Source organism: Spinacia oleracea, chromosome 1, assembly GCF_020520425.1.
Source record: "Spinacia oleracea cultivar Varoflay chromosome 1, BTI_SOV_V1, whole genome shotgun sequence".
Classification (NCBI taxonomy): Eukaryota; Viridiplantae; Streptophyta; class Magnoliopsida; order Caryophyllales; family Amaranthaceae; genus Spinacia; species Spinacia oleracea.
The window spans coordinates 26319234-26341359 of record NC_079487.1 but is presented as its reverse complement, the minus strand read 5'-3'; the positions used below and the strand labels follow the sequence as shown (position 1 = coordinate 26341359).

At 39.9% G+C, this 22126-nt stretch overlaps 1 protein-coding gene across 1 annotated transcript; it reads left to right on the top strand.

Annotated features, from left to right (window-relative positions):
• The first annotated feature begins 14380 nt into the window (after positions 1–14380).
• Positions 14381–20462, top strand: LOC130463402 (protein HLB1-like). The gene is made up of 11 exons (XM_056832525.1): positions 14381–14452; positions 14773–14823; positions 14924–14953; positions 15088–15150; positions 15276–15341; positions 15498–15626; positions 16004–16039; positions 16627–16746; positions 18155–18340; positions 18657–18729; positions 20277–20462. Exons 1-11 carry the CDS (start codon positions 14381–14383, stop codon positions 20396–20398), a joined length of 948 nt encoding a protein of 315 aa, XP_056688503.1. The 3' UTR covers positions 20399–20462.
• Positions 20463–22126: the final 1664 nt, after the last annotated feature.

Genomic DNA, 22126 nt, shown 5'->3' with positions numbered 1-22126 from the left:
TTATTTTTGTGGCGATCGTTCGGGTTTGCGGAACACGTATTTTGGTATAACTCTTTGGCAATTGGTTTATGAATGTTTGGGCAATTTTTAAGGTCGTTGGTTTTCTAGCATTATTTGTCACACACAATCACGTATTTCGCTACACATAACTAACATTACATCATGAGGCAAGATAATAATATGTCATGTAGTTTATGATAGGCTTCTATGGGTAGTATTTGCGCCGGCTTGGTACCGCTTCTATCGCAGATCCGACACATGCCCCGGTCGAGGTAGTGCCTTCAACAGACGAATTTCGCCCAAGAGGTCAATCACGATGTAAGCCAAGGGGGCATGCACCAATGAGAGGGACCTAATGGGCGAGCGATTGGGTTTGGGACGGGTGTACTACTAGCGAAAGTGTCGAGTGGACAACATTCGAAGGGTATGCACCCCCCGGTTGGCGATGGGTATCCTTAGTCCTAACTCCCTAAGGGAGCCAAGATTCGTTATGCGGTTCTGCCCGTTCACATTAATATGCTAATTTTCAGGTCGTCCCAACTTGATGGGGAAATAAACGCGGGGTAGGATCGTTTCACCCTTCGGCTATTTTGATTACCTACAAGCACGAGTATTTCCTTCACTATCCCCAGTGGAGTCGCCACTGTGAGGGGGTCGAAAAAGCACGAGGCTAATGCGTGACCTCGTCCCTCGTGGGTGTGACGTTTCTTTTTGTCAAATCAAGTGTAATTGGATTTCCTGTGAGTTTACACCCAATTGACTAGTAATATAGGAGTTGCCATTCAGTTTTTAACGACAATGAGAAAAACTGACAAAACCCGGTTATCGTGACATAAAGGGAGTGCAATTATGTTTGACCACGATGGCTATAGGTTCCCTTGTGATCCCTGGTGTGGGGATCTCTCAACGTACACCCGCATGGTAGAGATTGAGGGTTCGGGGGACTGTAACTACCGAGAGGAGTACTCGCTCTTCGATAACTCCAGAGGCAGGATATCCTTACTAGCTTAGCATAAATAATTGAAGGGACATGCGTTAACTATTAAACTAATCTGAATTGATTTTAACAATATGAAACACATAATACTAGATCGATCGCGATTATCTGGTTTAGATTGATTTAAGGGACCTAGCATGATAGTTCAATTTCCCAAAATATTATCTTTATTAGGCGTGATAGAACAATCAGATTTAATAGTTTAACAATTTATAAAAGGGCGAGGAAAGCAATTAAATCATGCGAAGGGACACATTACGACGCACCCTTGAGAGGTGCGTCACGGTTCTCAGAAAACTAACCACTTTGGCTTTGCTATTTCTCCTTTTATTTAACGAATCTCAAGTTTCCGGGCTTAATTCTTCAGCTACAAGGGACAAGATACGTTTTGTTCGATTTTTGGATCGATTGCGACAGAACGCATGATCAATTTTGCAGCGTGAGGCTTAGGCTTAGGGGTTGGAGTCAATACTCAGAATATGAATTGTGTGTCGTGTTCACGTAGAATTTGGGGCTGTATTTATAGGGAAGAGTTCGTGGAAAGATAGAATTGTAGAGCTCTAATCCAAGAAGAATTAGGAGAGAACACGTACCCAGGTAATTTCAGCACCCAGGGCTGGGCGTTAAAGATTTTGGCGCCCAGCTCTGGGCGTTGAAAATGGGATCCAGGCAATTTCAGCGCCCAGGGCTGGGCGTTGAAAATGATGTTTGGGCCGAGTTCTTTGTCAGATTTGGACTCTTAGAATCCGGAGTGTTTGAGACTTATCCGAGTCTTTTAGTGCGTATTAACTTTATGACGGAATGCGTCTGAGCCTGTTACAAACTCTAGGTTCGTTAGGATTTTAATCAATACGTAACTCTTACTCTCGAATTATACTAGGAATAGGATTCCTCTTGCAAATTCTATCTCTTTTAGGATTTATGTTGGAGTGCAACACCTAATTCTGACAGGTTTCTATCTTTTATGACTTGCCACTTTTAACAACTACCTATTATGGCAGTTACTTTTTTTAGCAGGTTTCTATAAATAGCAGGTTCGGGTGAAATGAAAAGGTTGATCGAGATTCGTTATTTTATAGGAGATGCGTTGCCAAGTGGAGATTTATGTTCTCATCATCGAACCTTCCCTTTCGGGAATGGGGACAAAAGTAGGTGTCTACAGTTAGCCCCCACTTTGACTGAGTCTCGGGATGAGACGATGGTCAAAGTACTAGACGGAGTGCGTCACACAAGCCATAGTGTATGTGACTCGTTTTGCGAGGGTCTCACGAGCCCCCGAGTGATAACATTTGACTTAAGGGTCATCACTTGAAGTGTTGACATATCCCTCACGTGTCATTGGTATTTATCAACGGATAGTATAGAAACTCCCTCACTTTGTCATTGGAAGTATCTAAAGAGGCGTAGAAACTCCCTCACTTTGTTATTGGGAGTAGCTACAGATGTTTTCGAAATCAAAGCTATAAAGTGTAATTGGGCTTGGCCAAGCCCAATCACGAGGTAAAAATGTTTTTAAAGATTCTCATTTTCAGGGTTAGCTAAACGAGAAATCCCCCTTGTTTTTATGGGACGTAAAACGAAGGAAAATCCAGCACATCGTTCTTTTTTGGAAAAAACGGAAAACCAATCCTTTAATTTTTGGAAAAAAGGAAAACTACTCACATCGCTCTTTTTTGGAAAAAACGGAAAACCAATCCTTTAATTTTTGGAAATAAGGAAAACTACTCACATCGCTCTTTTTTGGAAAAACGGAAAACCAATCCTTTAATTTTTGGAAAAGGGAAAACCAGAAAAAGTTATCGCTGCAGCGACTAAGGACCTGCGCGGTTAGTGGCGCAGACCCCGCCGGCTAAAGATGGCGAGCCTGTCCGCTAAGGGTGGACGCCCCGTCCGAAAGAAGTGGACGAATCTGTTTTGAAGTTTGTTTGCTTTTTTTAGAAAATAAGGACCTACGCGGTTTGTGACATAGACCCCGCCGGCTAAAGATGGCTAGCCTATTTTGAATTTGAAGATTTTATTTTTCGAAAACTGAGGACCTGCGCGGTTAGTGACGCGGACCCCGCCCGCTGAAGGTGGGCGTGCCTGTTTTTGTTTTTTGAAGAATTTATTTTCTTTTGAGGGATGCTCGGATTTAGTTGCAACCTGAATGTGGGTTGACAACGTGCTTAGACGGACCATTGTCTCGTGGTCATCATCTTTCATGGTTTTGAGCTAGTCTTTACGGCTCAATTTTGCCACTACTTGGGTCCTTGATTAGGGGACTATGTATAAGTATCAACGGCGACCTTTGTCTTGAGGTCGTAATCCGGTTTTATCTTTTGAGGTTATCCAAACACGGGACTAAGTACAGCGTAGTTTGGGAATATTGTTTTAACTTTGCATACTCTCTTTTGAAATATATATCTTCTTTCGAGCCCCCAAGCATTCGTGCTTGGCGGTCATTTCTTGTCAAAGAGGTTCCTTGGGGATACGTATTTTGTAATGTCCTTGATCGTGTTTGGGATCGTGCTCGTAAGTGCGAGCGATCCTTGTAGTGGTGTGCTACTCTTAACAAAGCCCTGAGGTGCGACTTTCAGAAATAGATCGGCAATTTTTGAGTCGAATGGATACGACAGGGCCCTATAGAAGTCGGGGGCCTTTTTTGGTCTGGGATCATTTTCGGCGCCCATGCCTGGGCATTAAAGATTCCGGCGCCCAGCGCTGGGCGCTGAAAATGATTTCTGGCGAGGTTTCTTGATGACACAGTTAGCCTCTTGTTCGTTCGTTTTCTCTTTTTTTTCTTTTCGTCTAGAGATTCTTTTTTTGGAACGAACCGTTCATTTGAGATCACCGTTGATTGGTGTATAATTATTTCTCAAGAAACCGTAGCCCAATAGTGGACCAACGGTGTTTATTATTTCCTTATTCGTTCGCCATTTCTTAGTTTAGAACGATTGTGGGATTAATCTTCAACGCCCAAAGTCAGGTGTGGGATTTGGCGTCGGAGTTGATTATTGGGCAGATCTGCCTCTTTTCCGCTTGCTTATTTCACTTGGAGATTCTACGTATTCTCTTCTCTTTTGTTTTTCTTTATTTTTGGAACGTAGAATTTTATTAGAGATCACAATGAGCTGAGTGATCGTGATGATTTCTCGAGAAGCCGTAGCCGATTGGTGGACTACGGTGTTTGTCGCTTTGGGGCGCTTAATTGAAGGAACTGTCGCTCTTAAAGCATGCAGTTATTGCAATAGTTGGGCGAGTCTATATGGCCCGAGGAACATACCTTGAGGAGTATATTTTTTATCGCTCGTATATATTTTTTCTTTTGAACGCGTTCGTGAATGTTCGATACTTAGAATGATGATATGAAAGTGCGAACGAGCGTTCATAGAATGGCCGTTGTGTGCGGTCCATTAATCAGTTTGCTTGAATCATTTTTTTTTAGCAACGACTAATTTTGAGTAGTTTGCTTAGAAGCTTGATAGGGTTCAGGCCCATTCATGAAGTGGGCTCAAGTATTGTGCCCTTTCGATTGTTCAAACATTTGCTTCGAGATTTTTTTTATTTTGCTATGGTCGTTTCGTAGCTTAGAGCCCCTAAGTATGCATGTTGGGATGCTTCCTTTTGGCGTACGATTTTTGTAGGTTCTTTCGAGAAAGATGCCTTGGGGTTCCCCTCATGTAGGTGCGAGCTATCCCTTCCGTAGTAGGTAATATTTTGCTACCTTTAATCCTTAATGTAGAAGTCGTGTGGCCCGCATTTTGAATTTGGGCGATAAGTAATCTTTGCCTCTTTTACACATGCTCTTGGTCGTGCCTGCATTATGCAATATGCCTTACTCCATTTTTTTTTTAGACTTGTACCGTGGGATGGTTGGACTTATGGTGTGACGTGGGCTTGTGTGGCGTAACAGCATGTATTAGAATATTTCTCCAGGTGTTGGGATATTATTATTATTTTTTGCATTGGAGTACTTCATCACGCTTCGTTAAGGTGCTCGAACAAGTGTAGCACCTTCTTCGTGGGTGTGCACGGCTTATTACTTCGTTCGATGCGAGGATCCATGGATGTTTCTTTCTTGTTTTTATACCTGGGCAAATTTAGCAAGCCGAGAGAATCAGCGCCCAAGCTAGGGAATAAAGATATCGGCGCCCAGCTCTGGGCGTTGAAAAAGATTTCTGGGCAGAATTTGACAGTTTTTTTTTATCCTTGATTTTTCTTTTGCTTTTGCTTTGGAACGACGTAGACTGTGTAACGGGTGCTTGGAGGGCGAGCGTTATGTGCAATAGTTTGATCGGAGTTTTGGTGACTCACGATTTTCAGTTACCCTTGTTAGTGGGGTGACTTTATATATTTTCTAAGTAGTGCTTAGAATTTGGGAGGGGTTATAGCATTCTAAGGTTCGTTTTACACGATCAAACCTTAGGATTGAGCCCCTATGACGTGTGTATAGCATTAGCGTCGAGAATTTGCGATAAAATCGTCATTTCGAGCATTTTTAGAGTGTTTTTCTCATGTCCCCAATTGTAGCTACGGGATTGGCTTGGTGCTATAATTCTTGGCATACGTTTTTATGCATTCATGGTGACATGGATCATGAATAGTTTGAACCAGACTCGTTTAGTGCGAGATACGTTCGAGTAGTGATTTGCTACTTCTCTTGTAAATGTCGTATTGTGCGACATTGCCATGGTCAAGGTAGTCACATGTTGAAGTGTGCTTTGGCCAAAAGCTAGGTGCCTTTCTTTACCCATAGCCATATTTAGAAATCTTTTGACTCACTTGCAACATCGAGATATACTTAGCTTAAACCAACGACACTTTATTATGAAGAAGTCTTTGAAAATTATTTGAAGTCCGAGTCCTACTGTGTACAATCAGAGGTGTCCTAAGTAAGTTGACTTATAGAAGGGTTCGTACAGGATTACATAAGTGAATCAAAATACTTTTACGATTTTTGGAATGCTGTCTAAGGATTTGCTAGAGGCCAGGGTGCAGGCGTCAAGATATTACTTGTGCCCGTGTGGCACATGCTTTGGGCTTTTACGGCCATCTTTTCCAGAATTGCGGGAATATAAACCGTTTTCAAATTTACTTAGATTTACTTGGTGTATGTCTGTGTAGACACCTACTTTTGTCCCCATTCCCGAAAGGGAAGGTTCGATGATGAGAACATAAATCTCCACTTGACAACGCATCTCCTATAAAATAACGAATCTCAATTCCCCTTTTCATTTCACCCGAAACCTACTATTTATAGAAACCTACTATTTATGGAAACCTGCTAAAAATAGTAACTGCCGTAATGGGTAGTTGTTAAAAGTGGCAAGTCATAAAAGATAGAAACCTGTCAGAATTAGGTGTTACACTCCAACATAAATCCTAAATGAGATAGAAATTGCGAGAGAATCCTATTCCTAATACGATTCGAAAATGAGAGTTACGTATTAATTAAAATCCTAACGAACCTAGAGTTCGTAACGAGCCCAGATGCATTCCATCATAAAATTAATACGCACTAAAAGACTCGATTAAAGTCTCATACACTCCGGATTCTAAGAATCCCAATCTGACAAAGAAACGGCCCAGACCCTATTTTCAACGCCTGGCTCTGGGCGCCGAAATCTTCGGCGCCCAGCCCTGGGCGCTGAAAATACCGGGGACGTGTTCTTTCCTAATTTCTCGTGGATTAGAGTTCTACAATTCTATCTTTCCACGAACTCTTTTCTATAAATAGGGCCCTAAGTTCGACGTGAAAACAACAACAACACACAATTATTATTCTGAGTATTGACTCTAAACCCCTAAGCCTAAGCCTCACGCTGCAAAACTGATCACGCGTTCTGTCGCAATCGATCCAAAAATCGAACAGAACGTATCATGTCCTATAATTTGAGATTCGTTAAATAAAAGGAGAAATAGCAAAGTCAAAGTGGTTAGTTTTTTGAGAACCGTGACGCACCTCTCAAGGGTGCGTCGTAATGTGTCCCTTTTCCATGGTTTAATTGCTTTCCTCGCCCTTTTTATGAACTGTTAAACTAATTCAATCTGATTGTTCTATCACGCCTAATAAAGATAATATGTTGGGAAATTGGATTATCATGCTAGGTCCCTTAAAACAATCTAAATCAGATGATCGCGCTCGATCTAGTACTATATGTTGCATATTGTTAAAATCAACTCAGATAAGTTTAATAGTTAACGCATGTCCCTTCAATTATTTATGCTGAGCTAGTGTGAGGGGGTCGAAAAAGCACGAGGCTAATGCGTGACCTCGTCCCTCGTGGGTGTGACGATTCTTTTTATTCAATCAAGTGTAATTGGATTTCCGGTGAGTTTACACCCAATTGACTAGTAATATAGGAGTCGCCATTCAGTTTTTAACGACAATGAGAAAAACTGACAAAACCCGGTTATCGTGACATAAAGGGAGTACAATTATGTTTGACCACGACGGCCGTAGGTTCCCTTGTGATCCCTGGTGTGGGGATCTCTCAACATACACCCGAAAGGTAGAGATTGAGGGTTCGGGGGACTGTAACTACCAAGAGGAGTACTCGCTCTTCGATAACTCCAGAGGCAGGATATCCTTACTAGCTCAGCATAAATAATTGAAGGGACATGCGTTAACTATTAAACTAATCTGAGTTGATTTTAGCAATATGCAACATATAATACTAGATCGATCGCGATTATCTGATTTAAATAGCATTAAGGGACCTAGCATGATAATCCAATTTCCCAAAAATATTATATTTGTTAGGCGTGGTAGTACAATCAGATTTAGTTAGTTTAACAGTTCATAAAAAGGGCGAGGAAAGCAATTAAATCATCGAAAAGGGACACATTACGACGCACCCTTGAGAGGTGCGTCACGGTTCTCGGAAAACTAACCACTTTGACTTTGCTATTTCTCCTTTTTATTTAACAAATCTCAAATTATGGGACGGGATACGTTCTGTTCGATTTATGGATCGATTGCGACAGAACGCGTGAACAATTTCGCAGCGTGAGGCTTAGGCTAGGGGTTGGAGTCAATACTCAGAATATGAATTGTGTGTTGTTTTCACGTCGAATTTGGGGCTGTATTTATAGAGAAGAGTTTGTGGAAAGATAGAATTGCAGAGCTCTAATCCACAAAGAATTAGGAAAAAACACGTACCCAGGTAATTCCAGCGCCTAGAGCCAGGCGTTGAAAATAGGGTATGGGCTGTTTTCTTAGTCAGATTCGGATTCCTGAAATCCGTAGTGTTTGAGACTTAATCGAGTCTTTTATTGCGTATCAATTTCATGACGGAATGCGTCTGGGCCCGTTACGAACTCTAGGCTCGTTAGGATTTTAATTAATACGTAACTCTTATTTCCGAATCATATTAGGAATAGGATTCTCGCAGTTTTCTATCTCATTTAGGATTTATGTTGGAGTGCAACACCTAATTCTGATAGGTTTCTATCTTTTATGACTTGCCACTTTTAGAAGCTACCTTTTACGGCAGTTACTATTTTTAGCAGGTTTCCATAAATAGCAGGTTTCTATAAATAGCAGGTTTCTATAAATAGCAGGTTTCGGGTGAAATGAAAAGGGGAATTGAGATTCATTATTTTATAGAAGATGCGTTGTCAAGTGGAGATTTATGTTTTCATCATCGAACCTTTCCCTTTCGGGAATGGGGACAAAAGTAGGTGTCTACAGTTAGCCCCCACTTTGACTGAGTCTTGGAGTAAGACGATGGTCAAAGTATTAGACGGAGTGCGTCACACAAGCCATGGTGACCTGTTTTTTGCGAGGGTCTCACGAGCCCCCGAGTGATAACATTTGACTTAAGGGTCATCACTTTGAAGTGTCGACATATCCCTCACGTGTCATTGGGATTTGTCAACTGATAGTATAGAAACTTCCTCACTTTGTCATTGGAAGGATCTAAAGGTGCGTAGAAACTCCCTCCCTTTGTCATTGGGAGTAGCTACAGATGTTTTCGAAATCAAAGCTGTAAAGTGTAATTGGGTCTGGCCAAGCCCAATCACGAGGTAAAAATGTTTTTAAAGATTCTCATTTTTAGGGTTAGCTAAACGAGAAAACCCCCTTGTTTTTATGGGACGTAAAACGAAGGAAAATCCAGCACATCGTTCTTTTTGGAAAAAACGGAAAACCAATACTTTAATTTTGGAAAAAAGGAAAAACTACTCACATCGCTATTTTTTTGGAAAAAACGGAAAACCAATAACTACTCACATCGCTCTTTTTTGGAATAAACGGAAAACCAAAAGCTACTCACATCGTTTTTGGGAAAAACAGAAAACCAAAGGCTACTCACATCGTTTTTGGGAAAAACGGAAAACCAAAAAAAGTTATCGCTGCAGCGACTAAGGACCTGCGCGGTTAGTGACGCCGACCCCGCCGGCTAAAGATGGCGAGCCTCCGCTAAGGGTGGACACCCCGTCCGATAGAAGTGGACGAATCTGTTTTAAAATTTGTTTGTGTTTATTTGTTTTGAAAATAAGGACCTACGTGGTTTGCGCCGTAGACCCCGTCGGCTGAAGATGGCGAGCCTATTTCATTTTGTTTTTGAAGATTCTATTTTTTGAAAACTGAGGATCTGCGCGGCTAGTGACGCAGACCCCGCCCGCTGAAGGTGGGCGAGCCCTGTCCGCTAAGGGTGGACGCCCCGCTCGCTGGAGGTGAGCGAACCTGAATTCGTCCTTTTTTATTTGGGATTCGCGTTCTTCGTGGCGCGATCTTGTCCGAATTAGGTGGGCAAGTCCCTATTTCTTTTGTTCATCGTGATTTCTTTTGAGAATTTCTTTTTGTTCATTCTTGTAAGAGCGAATTCTTTCGAGGGATGCTCGGATTTAGTTGCAACCTGAATGTGGGTTGATAACGTGCTTAGGCGGAACATTGTCTTGTGGCCATCATCTTTCATGGTTTTGAGCTAGTCTTTACGGCTCAATTTTGCCACTTCTTGGGTCCTTGATTAGGGAACTATGTATAAGTATCAACGGCGACCTTTGTCTTGAGGTCGTAGTCCGGTCTTATTTTTTTTTTTTTAAGATTATCAAAACATGGGACTTCGTACATCGTAGTCTGGGAATATCGTTTTAACCTTGCATACCCCTTTTTTTTTTAGATATATTTTTTCTTTCGAGCCCCCAAGCTCTTGACGGTCAGTTCTTGTCAAGGAGATTCTTTGGGGATATGCATTTTGTAATGTCCTTGATCGTGTTTTGGGATCGTGCTCGTAAGTGCGAGCGATCTTTGTAGTGGTGTGCTATTCTTGACAAAGTCGTGAGGTGCGACTTTCAGTAAGGAAATCGGTAATTTTTGAGTCGAATGGATGCGGCAGCGCCCAACAGAAGTTAGGGCCTTTTTTTGAGCATGGGTTCATTTTCGGCGCCCATGCCTGGGCGTTAATAATTTCGGCGCCCAGCGCTGGGCGCTAAAAATAATTTCTGACGAGGTTTCTTGATGACACAGCCGGCCTCTTGTTCGTCCGTTTTCCTTTTTTTTTTCTTTTGAACGCGTTCGTAAATGTTCGATACTTAGAAAAGATGATATGTGTGTGCGAACGAGCGTTAATAGAATGGCCGTGGTGTGCGGTCCATTAATCAGTTTGCTTGAATTGTTTCATATTTTTTTTTGAGCAACGACTGATTTTGAATAGTTTGCTTAGAAGCTTGATAGGGTTCAGGCCCATTCATGAAGTGGGCTCAAACATCGTGCCCTTTCGATTGTTCAAACATTTGCTTCGTGATTTTTTTTTTATTTTGCTATGGTTGTTTCGTAGCTTGGAGCCCCCAAGTATGCATGTTGGGATGCTTCCTTTTGGCGTACGATTTTTGTAGGTTCTTTCGAGAAAGATGCCTTGGGGTTCCGCTCGTGTAGGTGCGAGCTATCCCTTTCGTGGTAGGTAATGTTTTGCTACCTTTAATCCTTAATGTAGAAGTCGTGTGGCTCGCATTTGGGCGATAAGTAGTCTTTGCCTCTTACTCTTGGTCGTGCTTGCATTAGTGCAATGTGCCTTACTTTTTTTAGACTTGTACTGTGGGATGGTTGAACTTATGGTGCAACGTAGGCTTGTATGGCCTAACGGCGTGTCTTAGAACATTCCTCCAAGTGTTGGGATATCATTATTATTTTTTGCATTGGAGTATTTCGTCATGCCTCGTTCAGGTACTCGAACAAGTGTAGCACCTTCTGTGTGGGTTTGCAAGGCTTATTACTTCGTTTGATGCGAGGATTCATAGGTGTTTCTTTCTTATTTTTATATCTGGGCAAAACTTGGCTAGCAGAAAGATTCAGCGCCGAGGCAGGGGCGTTAAAGATATCGGCGCCCAGCTCTGGGCGTTGAAAATGATTTCAGGGTATATTTTGACAGTTCTTATCCTTGATTTTTTTTTTCTTTCGCTTTCGCTTTGGAATGAGGTAGACTGTGTAACGGGCGCTTGTAGGGCGAGCATTATGTGCAGTAGTTTGATCGGAGTTTTGGTGACTCGCGATTTTCCGTTACCCTTGTTAGTGGGGTTACTTTATATATTCTAAGTAGTGCTTAGAATTTGGGAGGGGTTGTAGCCATTCTAAGGTCCGTTTTACACGATTAAAGCTTAGGATTGTGCCCCTATGACGTGTGTATAGCATTAGCGTCGAGAATTTGTGATGAAATCGTCATTTCGAGCTTTTTTTAGAGTGTTTTTCTCAAGCCTCCAACTTTAGCTACGGGATTGGCTTGGTGCTATAATGCTTGGCATACGTTTTTATACATTCATGGATCATGAATAGTTTGAACCAGACTCGTTTAGTGCGAGGTACGTTCGAGTAGTGATTTTGCTACTTCTCTTGTAAATGTCGTATTGTGCGACATTGCTATGGTCAAGGTAGTCACATGTTGGAGTGTGCCTTGACCAAAAGCTAGGTGCCTTTCTTTACCCATGATCATATTTAGAAATCTTTTTGACTCACTTGCAATATCGAGATAAACACATACTTAGCTTTAAACCAACGACACTTTATTATGTTCGAAGAAGTCTTTAAAAACCATTTGAAAATTATTTAAAATCCGAGTCCTACTGTGTACAATCCGAGGTGTCCTAAGTAGGTTGACTTGTAGAAGGGTTCGTACAGGATTACATGAGTGAATCAAAATACTGTTACGATTTTTGGAATGTTGTCTAAGGATTTGCTGGAAGCCAGGGTGCAGGCGTCAAGATATACTTGTGCCCATTTGGCATATACTTTAGGCTTTTAGGGCCATCTTATCCAGAATTGCGGGAATATAAACCGTTTTCAAATTGACTTAGATTTACTTGGTGTATGTCTGTACAAAAGGTCAAGGTATACTTAGTTCTTCCCCTAGCTCTTTCATTTCAATCTTTTAGCCCCCAGTTGCTATTATGTCTTCCCATTAACGATGCTTTTAGATTTCGATTTTAGATGCCCGGGTCATATGTCTGAGTAGGGTGAGCCTTGGTTAAGTGCCAAGTCCTATTGACAATGTCTGATTTTTTTTCAAAGGAGATTAGCAAGTTTTCGAATTACCATGAACGGGTGCCCTGAGTTCGAAGGAACGATGGGGAGATGCCGTAGAACAATCTTTTTCATTGCAAGCTTACTGCTTTTACTACTTGTTGGCGATCATGACTGTGTCTAGTGGTGAAAGAAGGTCTTTAAACGAACGACTATGTCTAGTGGTGAAAGAAAGTCTTTAAGTGAGTTAGTTCGCTTTAGGGAGGGTCAAGTCGAGTACTTTAGAGGTCATGGACGCTTGTGCTAGCCCCCACTTTATTGAGGCAAAGCGATCTTTTGAGTCTTGGCTAAGTGCCTAGGAGTGTGAGTGCTCCTTCTAGCAAGGGTACGTGCCCTTATTATTTTTTCGATGTGTGCTCATTTTGGCATCTTGATGACTTGGATTCTTCTTCGTGCTTTCAATTTTTCTTTCGACTTGGATTGTAAGTAATTAAATTTCAATAAGGGACTTCTATTTTTATTCTTGTTATTTCTATAGGCTTTAATATTGGTTGGACCGAATCATGGATTGCCTACGTATCCGCCTTAAATAGATTTAACTTGGAATCAGGTCTTGCGTAGTTCTTAGCCTAGAAAATGGTTTCTTAGAATGCCGAATTCGATAAGTATGTTCTGAGGTGGAAACATGTTATTTGAAACGGTAGAATAAGTGAAGTTTATTATTATTTTAATCTGCTGCCTTGCCGTAAGCCAAAAATTTGTTTGTTTTATATTTTTTTTGATTGAGTACATGTATTTCTTTGGTGGTACGTATATCTGAATACGTGGTGTACCCCCCAAGTGTTCGTTATTGTTCCGTGTATGTGCGGATAAAATGACGAGCACTTCTGGACAAATTTTAGCAGGCAGAGAGATTTGGCGCCCAGACAGGGGCGCTAAAGATTTCGGCGCCCAGCTCTGGGCGCTGAAAATGACTTCTGGGCGGATCTTTTTTGGTACGCTAAATGCTTCTTTTTCTTTTTAGACTAACTATAGAGGCGCTTTGCAAAGTTTCTTTTTTATTATTTATTATTTTTTTGTACTTTTCATTTGTTTTCTTTTTTATTCGTGACTCAAGATGGTTTGAAAGATGGGTTGAATGAGATAGGATAATTTGTATAGGTAAGCACGATAACAACAAGACTTGGAATTGGCTAGGACTCACAATTTGCAGCCTCAAGCTAGTGTCATGAGTTTACATCAACTAAGGCCAATGAGTAGCATGGGCACTAGTAGAAAAAACCCCTGTTGCAGCCCCCTTGTTGCAGCGTACATGTATTAATACGCTTCAACAACTAGTCGGTCAACGCGGGTCAAACCATTTAAATGGTTGTTGCAGCGTACAATTTAATTGTTCCCTGCAAAAGTGTTTGTTGCAGCGTACATTTTAAAAGCCCCCTGCAATAGCCCGTTTTTATTGCAGCGTACATTTAAAAGCCCCCTGCAATAACCCGGATAAAAAAATTCGCTGCAATATTATACTACGGAGTAATTCAGAACAAATTAAGCATCTCAAAACTTCAGCTCTCGCGCGCGCTCAACTCCCTTCTTCTTCCCCATAGCTTTCCCTGCGTCGCCCCCCTCAAAAAAAAAACCATTCCTGCGTCATCAATCTAGCTTCCTCGTCGAGTCGTCGGTGGTTCTGGCCTCCTCGCCAGTCGCCGGTGGGTCTCTTTTCTCGCCTCCTCTGCAGATGCCGTTTTGTTCAATTCATTTTTTTGAGTTCTGTGCTTCGTTTTAGGTTTTGTTCAATTTGTTTGTTCAATTCGTTTTAGGGTTTGTTCTATTCTTTTGTTCAATTCTTTTTTACGGTTCAATTCGTTTGTTCAATTCGTTTTTAGGGTTTGTTCAATTCGTTTTTTAGGGTTTATTCATAGATAAAGATGGGGCGGTGTTGGAATTAGAGAATGGTGGTGGTGGTGGTGGCGGTCGTGGTGGGGTGGAGCAGGGGAGGTGGGTTGACTGTTGTTAATTGCATTGTACGTACTATTGAAATGTGATTTTTCATGTTATAATTCTTTACCTTCATTTTTTATGGTCTTGTTGTATTTTCATCCTATCATTTCCAGAAGCTGTATTGATCATAAATCTCTGAAGCAAAGTGGTGACCTTTTCTCTGAGTTGTTCATTTGACGTTCACTTATTGTTGGATGTACCAAGAACACAATTGATGCTATTTTCTTACAAATTATGGGTGTTTGAAAATATTAACTCATTATGAAATGATGAAAGTAGAATATTTAGGCTTTTGCTTTGTATTATTTAAGTAGACCTTATGACCTAATTATCTTCCTTTCAGGCCACAGATTACTACGGAAAAGCTGTGCAGTTGAATTGGAATAGTCCCCAGGTTTTTTTCTTTTTGTATTTGGCTATTTTATCTTTTTACTACAATTCTTTAGATTTCTGTTCATTTTTGTCATTGTAACAATCTCATTGTTCCTTTCCAGGCGCTTAACAACTGGGGACTTGCACTGCAGGTAATATTTCTCATCTATACAGTGAGAAATGCAGAAAGGAAAGGCTGAGAAGTGCATTTTTTTTACACTAGAAAGTTAGTGGCAATACAATGCTATCAGACTTTGGCTTTAGCATTCCCTGTTTTGTGATACAGGAACTCAGTGCGATAGTCCCTGCTAAGGAAAAGCATAACATTGTTAAGACGGCAATTAGTAAGGTGCAAACATATTACTTGATAAACTCAAGATAACTAAATGATTTTAGGTGTGGGTTACATACGAAATTATGAATATTATTGAATCTTCACTATTATTTGATTCTCTGTAATATACCTTGATGCAGTTCCGTGCAGCAATTCAGTTGCAGTTTGACTTTCATAGGGCTATTTACAACCTCGGAACTGTTTTGGTTAGTCCTCAATTATTCTTTTCTGTTTTAGCAATGCTTGTCCAGTGCTTTCTTCTTTCTTTTATTATTATCATCTGGATATTGTGTTGTATTGAAGGGTTACACGGTCACTGAGATCGGATGATAAGGTGAGTTATGTATATTTTGGTTTTGCAGTATGGCTTAGCCGAGGACTTGCTAAGAATCGGGGGATCAGTCAGCCATAATGATATTTCGCCCAATGACTTGTATAGTCAGTGCGCTGTCTATATTGCAGCTGCTCACGCATTGAAGCCAAATTACTCGGTAAGCTCTCTGCAATTCTGGTTTCTCATCTTCACCCTCCCTGCCTCTTCAGCGGTCCTCACGAAACATTGATGCGGGTAGGCTTGTATACACCTCAACCTTCCTAAATCTGCTTTGGTAGAATTCTTGGTGGGTGTTTTTTTGTCTCTTGAAATTGGACCTATTGGGCTCTTGCGCTTTGTATTTTTCATCCTGATACAACTTTCAAGCTCAAAATATTATTGGAGAAATGCAAGGAAAAATTATAACGCAAAATCATTATGCTAGGCCAATGTATTCCTATTGCAAACAGTTGCATCATATCTGTTTTCTCTGACGAGGTTTCTTGTTGAGTTGTAATTGTGACAGTTTTTTTGGTTTTGCTTTTAAACTTGTAGGTCTACCGCAGTGCACTGAGGCTAGTCCGTTCTATGGTAAGAGTGCTTTACATAAAATCAACAGAAAGTGTACATAGTTCTAGTTACATTTCAGCATTTTACGTGACTGTAAAAACCACATTCTACTTTCCATTTAGTTATCCTCAATGCTAGTTTGACCCTCTCCCCACCCCTCAATAGGTAATCCCTTTACGGCTTTACCCGAATCAAATTATCAAGTACTTTGTGTATGTTTAAGGACACTCCCAGAGCTTTGATCAACTTTCACCTTTCATGAATGTCAAGTGAAAACATATCAAGGAATATAGTAGAGACGTTCCTTAAAATTCTGTTTCCGAAGCTTGACCTTTTAGGGACAGAAATTATGGTTCAATTGATATTTGTTTGATTTAGTTCTCTACTCTAGTTGCTTCTGGAGATAATCCAGTGTTTCAAGGAAGAGGGCGGGGAGGGGGGGAGGGGGGGGGGGGGGAAAGAGGAAATGTTCTTGCAGACAAAACATGCACCTTTATGCATTTTCATATATAGTGGTTTGTGTTGCTCCCTGACGTTAACACAAGGCTTCTCCTTTTGCAGTGTGTTAAGTCATGATTTGTTCTAAATCTCTCTTATCTATTTTTCAGCTTCCTTTGCCCTATCTTAAAGTGGGATATCTGACGGCTCCACCTCCAGGAAATCCAATAGGCCCCCATAGTGATTGGAAGCGGACACAATTTGTCCTTAACCATGAGGGTCTTTATCAGGTAATTTCACTATCTCCTGGCTTGGGAAGGAAAGTGAATATTTAATCAGACACTCCAGGATGTTAGACAGGCAATATTTAATCAGACACTTCAGGTGTTGTGCTTTCCATGGCTCAGTTGCATTGCGTTTAGAGCATTGTTTAGCTAAATAATCCTATTTTTCTAAACATCTTTCCATGTGATATCTTTTCATATAGTAACAAATACATTTCTTTGATGAAAACTATATGGGAAGTTCTACATCCTGACCTCTTCGTTTGGGAAATTCTACATGGTGGAAACTAAAAAGTTTCATTTTCTTGGTAATGGCTTAATACACTAAGTGTCGTTATCAACTAAAGTTATGGCTAACCCACCACTAATTTACCATATTTCTGACCCTAAATATAATTACTAACCTACCCTCTAGTTAATACACCTCACTCCAAGTCTCCCACCACCACCCACCATCCAAACCAACCTAACCACCCCACGCCACCACCTGACCCCACCGACCAGTCCAACCCCATCGCGCTACCTGACCCCACCACCGCACCCACCACTCTACCACCCAATCTCACCACTTCTTCTCTCCATCTTCACCAACAAGGCAACAACCACACGCAGCCCACGTCTCCGCCGGCAAGCCAGTTTAGCTATCAACGAGCTATTCCCCAGCCAATCTGTTCAGCGAACCAGCCAACCAATTCAAATGCAAACTTGGAAACATCAAAAGAATCGAGATGTCTTTTTCTTCTTCTTCTCATGGATCTGACAAAGCTGACTCGGAGAAATCGGCTTGGCCTCTCCAGCAACAGCTTCCCCAGTCCAACCTCGTTTATATTCAACAATTTAACTTCTATAAATAGATCGTTTTTGCAGAACAATAATTTTTTTGGGTCCCTTTAATTTATTTATTTTCCACCATGTAAAATTTTCCAAACCAGTAGACCACCATGTAGAATTTCCCAAATTATATTGATTGTTGTTTGTCTTTATTTTCCAACGTCTTGCAGTGAAGTTAGCAATGCCTCTCTTTCTCCCTTTCTCTATCTTGACTTGAGAAACTTGCAAGGATACTGTATTGTACTCGTTTCATCCTTGGGGTTGATTTAGCATCTGAAAGTTACTTTAGTTGGAATTTTCACCTATGGATACTTGCGATGGAGAGCTATCAAGTTCTTGTTATATGGTAGTTTCTTTAATTGGTTTTCTAAAATTTATGGGGACCTATCTATTGCTGTGTGTAACTAAGATAGATATCTCTTGAGATTTTCTCAATTATATGTGGAGACATGACATTCATCTTGACTCAGGCAGTTGGATAATGGTATAGATTATGGAGATATGTTGAGATATTTGACCATTGTGCAATCTGATGGATGGTTGAAAGTAATGTTTCTTACTGAACCACCCCTTTCTAATGCAGATTGTATCCGAACAAAAGACATCACGGCAGAGTCTTTCTAGCAAGCAAGTAGATGGGCCAAATATAAAAAATAGAGCCGTCAAAGTTGACATCCCTGACATTGTTTCAGTGTCAGCATCTGCTGATCTTACTTTACCACCTGGGGCTGGACTCTTCATTGACACAATACACGGACCTGTATACTTGGTTAGCAACTTCTTTTACCTTTTATATCTGCATTTTCCATACATCTCAATGATTCTTTTTCCTCAATGTCTTTTTATTTTTTTATTTTGACATAGGGTTAAATTTACTGAAATGAAAAAGTTTTACAAACTAAACAAAAAATTAAGGTCCTTATAGACCATTACATATATTACGAAACAAACTAAATGCATAAGCTTAACATTCACAAGGGTAGCCGGCTCTTTCCATAGCGGTCCTTGATTGTTTCTCAATTTGTTATGACGATAACTGGAAATTTGGCCTTATAACGCTGCTGTTCTCTCACTGGACATCTTAGGTAGCTGACTCGTGGGAATCTTTGGATGGTTGGCTGGATGCAATTCGTTTAGTTTACACAATTTTTGCTCGAGGTAAGAGTGATGTTTTGGCTGGTGTAATCACTGGATGATTAGTCTTTGACTCTTTGTTAAATGTATTAATTGTATTATCGGTACGCTTTCTTTTCCCTTTTAATTGGGTTGTGTAGCATAGAAATGTTTAATCACAGAAATCAATGTATATTATGAAGAATTTCCCGAGGAAATCAATTTTTTATATGCTTAGTTTTGACTTTCTAGAACTCATTCCAATCCATTTATGCATATTTAAGGCTCATTGTGTCGTTATAGGTCATATTTAGGCTAAAGTGCCATTTTCGCTCCCAACTTTGAACTTAAGAACCTAATGACTCATTTTAAACTTATTATATGATAAATATGCTTAGTTTTAAGTTTCTAAGACTTATTCTAATCTATTTATGCACATTTAATGCTTGTTTTATCGTTATAGGTCATATTTAGGCTAAAATGAGGCATTTTCGCTCCTAACTTTAAAATAAAGAACCTAAGCACTCATTTTAAACTTAATACATGTTTAATATGCATAATTTTAACTTTATAAGACTCGTTCCAATCTATTTATGCACCTTTAAGGCTCATTAGGTCGTTGTAGGTCATATTTAGGCTAAAATGACATTTTCGCTCCCAACTATGAACTAAAGAACCTAAGGACTCATTTTAAACCTACTAAATGTTTTATATTCTAGTTTTATCTTTCTAGGACTCATTCCAATCCATTTATGTCCATTTAAGGCTCATTGTGTCGTTTTAGGTCATATTTAGGCTAAAATGACATTTTCGCTCCCAACTTTGAACTTAAGAACCTAATGACTCATTTTAAACTTATTATATGATAAATATGCTTAGTTTAAGTTTCTAAGACTTATTCTAATCTGTTTATGCACATTTAATGCTTGTTTGATAGTTATAGGTCATATTTAGGCTAAAATGAGGCATTTTCGCTCCTAACTTTAAAATAAAGAACCTAAGCACGCATTTTAAACTTAATACATGTTTAATATGCATAATTTTAACTTTATAAGACTCGTTCCAATCCATTTATGCATATTTAAGGCTCATTGTGTCGTTTTAGGTCATATTTAGGCTAAAATGACATTTTCGCTCCCAACTTTGAACTTAAGAACCTAAGGACTCATTTTTAAATTATTATATGATTAATAAGCTTAGTTTTGAGTTTCTAGGACTTATTCTAATCTACTTATACCCATTTAATGCTTGTTTGATCGTTATAGGTCATATCTAGGCTAAAATAAGGCATTTTCGCTCCCAACTTTAAAATAAAGAACATAAGGACTCATTTAAAACTTATTACATGTTTAATATGCATAATTTTAACGATCTAAGACTCGTTCCAATCTATTTATGCACCTATAGGCTCATTGGGTCGTTATAGGTCATATTTAGGCTAAAATGACATTTTCGCTCCCAACTTTGAACTAAAGAACTTAAGGACTCATTTTAGACTATTAGGACATTGTCATTAGTTTCTTGAATGTTAAAATGTGATATTTAATTTGTATTTAATCTAATGTTTAATTTAAATTTCTGTTTTTGTAAAGGTCTACACTCCGAGGATTGCGCCTTATGCGAGGAATTTGATGTGGTTCGTGAGCAATGGGCTAAGTTTTTTACCAACAAGTATTTATTATTGGCTTTAGCGCGCTTGATCGAGTTGGTTTAGTTGTTATAGAATAAATTTTATATTAAAATGTATGTTTATGTTGAAATTGGAACATATATTTAAATGTAATATGTGCACTTTGGTTTTGGGATATATAGTATACAAAACTCCAGTTGTTGTTTTTATATTTGTTATACAGGTTGCGTTATTCTATTATTGTTTTGACAGGTTTCTATATTTGGTGCAAGGCACTCTAGGTATCCCTAAACAAAATTAGAATTTTCCCGCCAAAAGTGCTTTTTTGCAGCGTACATATATGTTGTACGCTGCAACAAGGGAAAAAAATTTGGCAAAAATTCAGACTTGTTGCAGCGTACAAATAAATGTACGCTGCAAAAAATTGAGTAATTCAGACTTGTTGCAGCGTACAAATAAATGTACGCTGCAAAAAGTTGAGTCTTTTGCAGCGTACATATATATGTACGCTGCAACAAGTCCAAAATTTTGCCAATTTTTTGGCACTTGTTGCAGCGTACATCTAAAAGCCCGCTGCAACAAGTCCAAAATTTTGCCAATTTTTTGGCACTTGTTGCAGCGTACATCTAAAAGCCCGCTGCAACAAGTCCAAAATTTTGCCAATTTTTTGGCACTTGTTGCAGCGTACATCTAAAAGCCCGCTGCAACAAATCACTTTTTGCAGCGAACATTGTACGCTGCAACAAGTTCAGACTTGTTGCAGGCCCCCCAATTGCAGCATACGATGTACGCTGCAACAGGGGTCTAAAAGCCCGCTGCAATAAGGGTTTTTTCTACTAGTGGGGGACGGCTCAAGGGTATACCAACAGGATGTATCCACACAAGTTATATGGTCATTATGCTAATGGTGGTGTAAGAGCAGGTTTGGAAATAATGGGTATAACGCACGTGTCAATGACCGTGCGTGGTTTGCAGTTGATAACAAGTTCAAGAACAAGAGTCGAGGTAATGGTTTCTTGGGTTATGGCGGTGAGAACATGGATGGGTTAAATGAGCTGAACAGGGGCCCCAGAGCGAAGGCGTCTAAGAACATAAGGATTGGAAAGGGTAGACATCGTAGAACTTTATGATTTGGATTGGTTGACTTAATTCTTTTCCTTCGTTTACTTTGGTAAATTCCGCACCTTGGAAGGTACGGGCTAAGTATTTCATGGCTCGCTCTTTTCGCTCTCCCTTTATTTTTTCTTTTGCTTGGGATTTCTCCCCGACATAAATCCTTCAATTTTTTATTTGGGCTAAGAGGTAGATGGTTGTGGTCTTTGAGTCACGAGGCGAGACTGAGTGAGCCTCGTTTGGTAGGCCTATAGTGGACCTTTAATTTTAGTAGGCCTAGGGTGGACCTTTAGCTTTAGTAGGCCTAGGGTGGACCTTTAAATTGTTTTACTTTGCAAGCTTATTTAGTCGTTTCTTAAAATGTGCAAATAGCGTAGATTCAAAATGTTGTTTTTACCTTATTGAAATTTAACGAAAGAATTACACCGAAAATAAATTTTTTTTTTCCGCTTCTTTTCAAATTCCAGTTTTCGGGATTTAATTGGAAGTTGTGATTTAGACTCGAACTTTCATTAACTTTTAACCCGTGTATGAATACAAGGAGGTGGCCTAGACTCAAAATAATGACGTGGTGTAAGCCTATAATACTTGACCAAGCAACTCTCAGACTTAGGCTAATTGGACCATAACTTTCGTTGGTTGACACTTCAGATTTTAACCCTTGGGTGTTCATTTGTCATGCGCCATTTTGCTTAATGT

Coding starts and splice junctions, on each gene's coding strand:
- LOC130463402 (XM_056832525.1), top strand. CDS start 14,381: ATGGTGGTGGTGGTGGTGGCGGTCGTGGTGGGGTGGAGCAGGGGAGGT. Junction 15,151..15,275: donor TTAAGACGGCAATTAGTAAG/GTGCAAACATAT, acceptor ACCTTGATGCAG/TTCCGTGCAGCAATTCAGTT. Junction 16,040..16,626: donor TGAGGCTAGTCCGTTCTATG/GTAAGAGTGCTT, acceptor TCTATTTTTCAG/CTTCCTTTGCCCTATCTTAA.